Source organism: Kryptolebias marmoratus, linkage group LG5, assembly GCF_001649575.2.
Source record: "Kryptolebias marmoratus isolate JLee-2015 linkage group LG5, ASM164957v2, whole genome shotgun sequence".
NCBI lineage: Eukaryota > Metazoa > Chordata > Actinopteri > Cyprinodontiformes > Rivulidae > Kryptolebias > Kryptolebias marmoratus.
The window spans coordinates 16,027,590-16,035,387 of NC_051434.1; the positions used below are offsets into that span (position 1 = coordinate 16,027,590).

A 7,798-nucleotide genomic window follows, 5' to 3' on the forward strand; every position below is an offset into this window, starting at 1 on the left:
ACATATATGTCTTTTTTAAATTTTAACATGTATTGCTTGGCTGGGTAATATCTATGAATTAATTTATACGATACTTCTCTCACTTTGTTTATAAGTAAATACCTGTAAGGCAGGTTCCACACATTGCTCCAGTTCAAATCACTAACAGTATTAGACCAGTAATGAGTAACATAGGGGATTGTGGTAATATCAGATTGAAATAGTGATCTTATATTGCAATTATTTTTCCTTGATTTGACAGAAAAGCATATACGACCAACTGGTGTTGCTGAAGGATTAAAAAATGGAATTTTAGTTGGTTTCACAACACTTCTTAATAACATTAGTATACTAGAAGGAACAGCATCCATAACTATAGCAAAGTCTTTTGGGGTGACAGGAATACCAAAGGTTTGCAGAAATTCAGAGTAAGTAAGGAGATTCCCATTATCATTGAGCAACTGAGTTACTAAGATGATGTTGTTGTCAAACCATGAGGTAAAAAATATTGATTTATTTTTATATTTGATGTACTGATTGTTCCAGATGAAACATCTATGTGGAGAAAAGTTGTGTTTATAAATTAAAGACCATGCCAACAGCATCTGTTTATGAAAATTTGCTAACTGAACGGGAAGTTTTTCTATTTTATAATCACACAAAAGAACATATTCAAGGCCTCCAATAGCAGAAAACACAAATCTGGGTATAAAGTTCCATGTTGATGTAGGGTTATGTAAAAATTGCTTTATCCAGTTAATTTTAAAAGTATTATTAAGGGTAGTGAAGTCAAGAAAGTTAAGGCCACCAGAAGCATAGTTGTTCATAATAACAGACTTTTTCACATAATGTGTTTTGTTTTTCCATATAAAATTAAACAGTAATTTGTCAATAGCAGTGCAGATTTGTTTGTTGACAGACAAAGGAATAGCTGCATATGTAAGACGAGACAAACCTTCTGCCTTTGTTAGAAGTATTCGTCCTTTAAGAGATAAGTCTCTTTGAAGCCATTGATTAAGTTTTTTTTTAGATTTTTCAATAATAATGTTAAAATTTTCAAAGCATCTATCCTTCTGATTTCTCATTACTGTTATTCCAAGGTAAGTAAGTTTATTTTTGATAGGTATATTATAAATCAAAGAATCGTTGCAATCTTTGATAGGAAATAGCTCACATTTCTTCAGATTTAAACACAATCCTGAGGCAGATGAGAACAGGTCTATTGTTTGGATAGCAATGGGAACTTGAGAGGAATTTTTTAAGAATAATGTGGTATCATCTGCCAATTGACTAATTATAATTTCTCTATCTGCAATAGAGATACCTTTTAATGGACTATTCTTTATATGAGAAGATAGAAGCTGTGTGCACAAGATAAATAAATACGGGGAGGCTGGGCAACCCTGGCGGATGCCACGTTGCAATTCAAACCTTGGTGAAGTACCATCTTTTAATTTGATTGAACTATTACCTTTAAAGTACAATATTTTGACAGCTTTACAGAAGAACTCACCAAACCCAAATTGCTCAATTGTTTGAAATATAAATTTATGCTCAACGGTGTCAAATGCTTTATAAAAATCAAGGAAAAAGATAAAACTGTCACCGGAACTGGGGTCTGTTTGCAGCTGTTGAAGTTAAGTTTTCCTCGTCACGTGACTAATCACGTGGTTTATCATATGATTATCTACTGCGCATGCTCAAACTAACAGAGCTCTTTTTAAAACCCCCTCTAACATTTCAGGGCTGAGGCCAACTTTCCTTCACTTTTACTGGCTTGTTTTCTCTTTATTTTCTTTTTTTAAGGAAGTTTAGGACAGAGAGGAGCTGTTTTATCTGTACCCTGGACTCATAACCAGGCCTAAGTGCCAGCCTGACAGTAAAATTCTCCTAAACCCTGTCATATTTACTTATTATGACTGATTACTGCTGCTGTAATCGGATTATTAAATGTGGACTTTATACAGTAAATGCCAAATTTATGGTGACAGCTTGTGTACTTTTGATTTTTTTTCCCTCCTGTTTATAATTACTTCTATTGTTTGAGAGTTAATAATTTAAATATTAACTCTGCAAATGGTTTCACTCAAAGTCCAACCTGGAGAGAGAGATAGACTGAGATGCAACTAAGATTCAAAACACTGATGAAACAGAGCTTTTATACACCGGTTCGGGCCTTGAGCGTAATAAAACAATAGCTGCCTTCCGTACTTTTATAGTAAGTCACAAGAGGTGTTTCAGATATGACGCACGTGTCACACAGATCACCTGCCATGTTCAAAAATGCAACTCTTGAGAATTCCTGCTCCTGTAAACACAGTGACTTCTGGTAAACGGATAAAATGTCATCAAGGGGCCAGATCTGGCCCACAAGCCTTGAGTTTGACACGTGTGCCTTCAGACAATATTATGCGTTTCAACAAAAGAATCATATTTATATCTCAGTTTAGGTGAGCATCCTTATAATAGCTAAATTCGTTTTCTTAACTTACCCTCTTCTCGCTGAACTTTTCTTTCCCCATCATCATCATCACCTTCCTCAGTTTCTGTTGGCCCCTCAGCTTCAGCAGCTGCTGGTTTCTCCAGCTTGTAATGTGGCCACCGAGGAAAATGGATGTGCATATCAACTTTACGCCACTAGGTGGCAGCACAGGCATTAGTCCAATATTGTAGCTTCACGTCTACAAGCGCAGATAATAACTTTTCAGTCACGGCTCTAGAAACGGGCACTTTTTTTTGTTTGTTCACACTTGCACATTTATTGCAATTCAAACATTTATATGTACAAATAAAATAAAAAAAAACTGACGTTTTTCTTTATTAAAAAGGCAGGAAAATTTACAGTTGGTGAAGTGGAGACAAATATCAGCACAGAAACTGAAGGGCCTAAATATTTTGTCTTTGGTGTGGCACAGACGTAAGGTATACGAGTCATTTGTTTGGTCACCGTCTTTGTACATGCACAGGCACCGCTGCTGTGCGGACCTACGCCGTGTCTGCGTAAACCTAGATTCGATGGACGCGATCGGGAACAACTTTCGGTGTTAAGCTTTTTAAACTGCTGACAAGAGTCGAGGAAATGTTGCATTTGACATATATGAATCAACTAGAGCAGAAGCACGAGTTAAAAGTCAAAATAATTCGATATACACTTAAAGAAAAAAAAAAAAGAAGTTGAGCCCTCGGATCAGTGTGCGGGCATGTTTCCCAGGAAAACAAAGATGGAGAAAAGATGGAGTTAAATGGTGAAGTTTGGAGCCAGTTTGAGGTATTTTTGTGGAGAAATGCGTCCTTCAGTAACTACCACCTAACAGACAGAAGCCACCTGGTGCATGCTGGGGTAACTGGCAAACAACCTTTGTGGGTTGGACTACGACCTTCCTACCACGGTGTGGTCTGTCCAAAGGCACCCATATGTCCTGACGTACGTCACAGACATCTGTTCGTCTGTCGTACCAATACCGCCGCCTGTCCTCATGCAAACTCACACAGCAGCCTCCCTGTAACTCCATCAGTGCTGCTGAATCCTCCATGTCGCTCACAGGCGCTCTGGTAACTGCCTGATAACAGTACCGCTCCAGCTGTGATGCTGTCACTTAGTGTACGCCCTCTGGTGTCTACACATGTCCGTATCTGCTCGTGAACCAAATAACATCCAAGTGAGACATCTTTTTGTGAGTGAGTGTCGCTACATTTACTGATGGTTTTGTGTGGTGGTAAGAAGGGCTCCATGGCTCACAGAGAATTTTAGTTTTCCACATCTGTGCAAATATCCGTTTGACATTTAAGCTTCCATCCACAGACAGGAAAAGTCACAAACAATAAATCAGTTCCTCGCTTTAGACAAAACGACTAAAGCAGAGTGACAGCAGGAGCGGGACAAAAACATGTGAATAAATAAAGAAATGTCACAATAACGATTTGACGTTGTTCGGGCCTCACAGCGTGTGGCTTACATCACTGCACGTGGCCAGCTGTCTGTCCAGCATCTGCTTCTCCACCAGGTCCTCCACCCGGCCGACCTCCACCTCGTCCACGTCGTCCATGAACGTAGACCAGTCCGTGCCGCTGTCCGCGCGCCCCATGGGCTCCGGCGCGCCGGCGGCGTGGCCTGGGGCCGAGTCGTCGTGGGTGGTGGTCACGCAGTTGCAGCCGTCGCAGATCCCAAAGCGCCGCAGCCCCGGCGAGACGCTGGAGCCCGTGAAGGTCCGCCTGCAGCTCTTGCAGGAAACCGGCCAGTAATGTCGGTGCACCTGAGGGAGGTCAGCACAGTCAGTCAGCTGCCAACGTTTATACCAAACAAGAGAGAACATCCCATAAATGAAGCCCTGTTAGGTTAAACTGAATATAAATATATTATTAAAGCTAAGAGGCAAGTGAACAGTCCGGGTGGGGGCCTAATGCTGCAAGCGGTGCGGCTTTATAGTTTACCAAAGTCGTACTAGAACATTACGACTTCTTACATATATAAGGCGCTCCAGATTACAAGGGGCACTGTCGTTTTTTTGAGAAAATTGAAGGCTTTTAAGTGTTCCTTATAGTCCGGAAAATACAGTATATTAAAAATGAATTTGTCACCTGTTATAATCAACAGGAGAAATGAGGGAATATTTGCAAAAAAACAATAAAGTTTATCCGTTTGAACATTAAATATCTTGTCTTTGCAGTGGATTCAATTGAATAAAGGTTGAAAAGGATTTGCAAATCATCATATTCTGTTTAGGTTTTAGACAACGTCCCAACTTTATTGGAATTATGGGTTGTATGCAGAGGAACTAAATAAACAAGATAAAATAAACTACAAAAAGATAATTTCGTTAATGCCAATGAAAACTAAAAGCGTGTAAAAAAGGTATTAGTGGCAGCAGCCCCGTGAGTTCTTACACTGAGAGCGTGAGAACGAAGGTGCTCCTGTCGGGTGAACCTCTTGCCACACATGGGGCAGGGGAAGGGCCTCTCTCCGGTGTGGCACCGGATGTGTCTCTTCATGATCCCTTTCTGCTTGGCGGTGTACGGGCAGAAAGGACACTTGTGGAGCTTCACCGGCACTACCAAGCTGTCACCTGCAGGGGGAGAAAGGCTGCAGTTATAGACAGCAAACGACTCCAACTCCTCTTTGATTAGCTGAGCACAGAACAGGTGAGGACGCTCCCCGCTGACACCCACTGATTTACCTGTGTCCTCCCCGAGCCAGTCGGGCTGGATCTCCATGATAGACGATCCCACAAACCCTAAGCTTTCCTCCATCCTTCCACCTCCGGCGCCGCTGCCCAGCCCCTGGGTGAAGCGCTGTCCCCGGTCCCCCAAAGGACTGGGGCCTCTGGGGGCTTCGCCTCTGGCCAGCATCTCCATCAGCTGCCTGGCGTTGAAGGAGGTGCCGTATCCTGACATGGAGCGCTCGTTGGAGGGGAAAAGGCTCGTGGGGAGCAACCTGCTGTGATGGGCGCCGTGCAGAGAAGGCCCGGGGTACGGCGTGAGCTCTTTGGTGTCCGAAGACTCCACAAGTTCCTCGTCGGGGTCATACTCGATTTTAGGGTTCACCAGCTCTGGAGTCAGAGCGGAGGACGAGGAGGATGAGAGATTAGTCTGATCCATGTGTCCCTTTTGTCCTTCACTCCCAGACGGAAACCCCTCCCTAGACGAGTAGGCACTGTCCGTGTCTTTGCTGGAGCCCGGCGGCGTGGTGACCACAATAGATAATGGCGTCCGAGCTGAGGTCACAGTCTCCGGCCCTAAATCCGACTCTCCGTCCACCTCTGCCGCCTGAGAGTCGGTCTTTGCGCCACCCGCAGCACCGCAGGCGGCTCCCGTCCCGCTGTCCGCGGGACCCACGGCTCTGTCCTCCGCCTGGTCCTCCTTCTCCGGGCTCCTCTCCTTCTCCTTGTTGCAGATCTCCAGGGACGAGCGGATGTAGTCCTTGCAGAAGTTCACCAGATCCGTCATCTGCAGGTAGCTGGCGGCGGACATCACCTCGATGACGTTGCTGCTGTTCAGGGCCAGGCGGCCGGAGTACAGGAAGTCCAGGATGATAGAGAAGGCATCGGCCGTGACGATGTCCAACGAGGCCGTGCAGTAGCGCTGTCCGCTCTCCTGAAAATAAAACGATGATAATGAAAATACAAATGTTACAGTTCACCGAAACACACTTTGAGACAAATACATTTATCCTTTTAGGGTCTCGGTTCAAAAATCCCCAAAAGTAGTAAGATTTAAAAAAGGAGCAACAGTGAAACTGTTTTGGTTATTTTTTTACTCAGCAGAATAAACTCTTTCCAAACAACCAGACTGAATGGACAGAAGAAGAGACACCCTCACCTGCAGGTAGTGGACCAGAAGGGCCCGGAAGTAGCCGCTTCCAGCAAACAGGACGTTCCGGTGGGCTTTGAACACACGGCCCTCCACGAGGATGCTGCAGTCACAGAAGAAGTCTCTCTTCCGCTGCTCGTTGAGCTCGAACAGCAGCTTGGGAGGATAACAAGGCACCTCCATGTTGCCCCCCCACCGGACTCCCCCTCTGTCAGGAGAGCAGACGTACAACGGGGGGCTTATGACGACACGACCTGACCTGAGCTGACCTGTGAGCGCTCACGCGTAACTTCAGATATTGCTGTTACGATTTTAAGTCAAAAATTGATGCCACGAAAAGCTTTTCAAGATGAACAAACTCAACAAAAACGCGTTAGGTTTGTTCCCAGCGGTGTTTGACTTAACTGCGGGGAATTCCAATTAAAAAAAAATCCCTAAACAAAGAAAGCAGAACGGGTTTTTTCACACTGTTCGACTGCATTATTATTATCACGGTAGCTGTGTTGCTAGCGCTACATGCTAATAGCTTCTAAACAGAAACAGCCTTTTTTGCTTTGTTTTTTTCCAACACAGACTGTACTTTATAAAACATTACAACATGCCCTGTGATAAAAGGCGCGTTCACGGGGCTTACCTGCGCGTTTACGGTGACCCAGGTAAATATTTAATTGTAAGGAAAAGACGGCGCTTAGCAAAGCTCATTGTCCCGTGCCTACAAAAGAAAGTCACTTCCGCTTTCCGCACACCGTGACGTCACGCCTCTCAACCAATCGTCGGCCGACCTGGGAGGGACCCGTGTCCTGTGGGTCTTTATGTGGGTGTGTGCCTTTAAAACACACACACGCACACGTGCACACACTCAATGTGATGATTTAAAAATTATTAATATAACTAGTTTATTTTAAGATGAGGGAAAAAGACTGGAAAAACTGTTTGAAAAGGGACAACAATTTTCCATTTGTGCAACTTTGGACATCAAGAGAGTTTTTTTTTTCAGTTAAACCCTCATAAATCTCTTCCACCATTATTTTTTGTATACAATTTACAATTTCTTCTCAGCTAATAATCCTTTCAGCACACAATGAAAGATTACTGGAGACATGGTCAGGATAAAGTGAGACTGCGGCAAATGAAAAAACCAGCAGGAGCGTTGCAAAGGGCATGAAGCGTTGTTATTTCTGATTATTTTTTTATTTTATTTTTTAAAATCTTCATTTTGTAAAGCATTTTTTTTTTTATTTAGCACTTTGGTTGTCAAAAACTCCATTGTGCGTGGACACAAAGTGCAGATGCAGCAGAAAATACTCCTTTTTTTAAAAAAAAAAAGTGTGCATCGTTAGCGTGGACCCCTTCAAGATGTCCGCCTGCTACACGACTGCAGGCGGCGTGCTCCCGCCCGCATTGTCCGCTCAGTGCTTGTTTATTTCCCTTCCATTTTAGAAAGAAAACGGCTCCTTTTGGATATATGTTTTTCTTTTTTTACACGCAGCCAGTATAAACAAGTAGTTCCTTC

General features: G+C 43.4%; 1 protein-coding gene across 2 annotated transcripts; it reads right to left on the minus strand.

Annotated features, from left to right (window-relative positions):
* Positions 1-2,775: 2,775 nt before the first annotated feature.
* Positions 2,776-7,075, minus strand: zbtb8b (zinc finger and BTB domain containing 8B). 2 transcript variants are annotated; one of them, XM_017420132.3, is made up of 5 exons: positions 6,920-7,075; positions 6,295-6,493; positions 5,154-6,069; positions 4,864-5,042; positions 2,776-4,232 (listed from the first exon to the last, which is right to left on the minus strand). In XM_017420132.3, exons 2-5 carry the CDS (start codon positions 6,466-6,468, stop codon positions 3,918-3,920), a joined length of 1,584 nt encoding a protein of 527 aa, XP_017275621.1. In that variant the 5' UTR covers positions 6,469-6,493; positions 6,920-7,075; the 3' UTR covers positions 2,776-3,917. The 2 variants fall into 2 exon arrangements, with proteins under 2 accessions (XP_017275621.1, XP_017275630.1); XM_017420141.3 differs by having other exon boundaries at positions 6,295-7,075.
* Between the last annotated feature and the right edge of the window lie 723 nt (positions 7,076-7,798).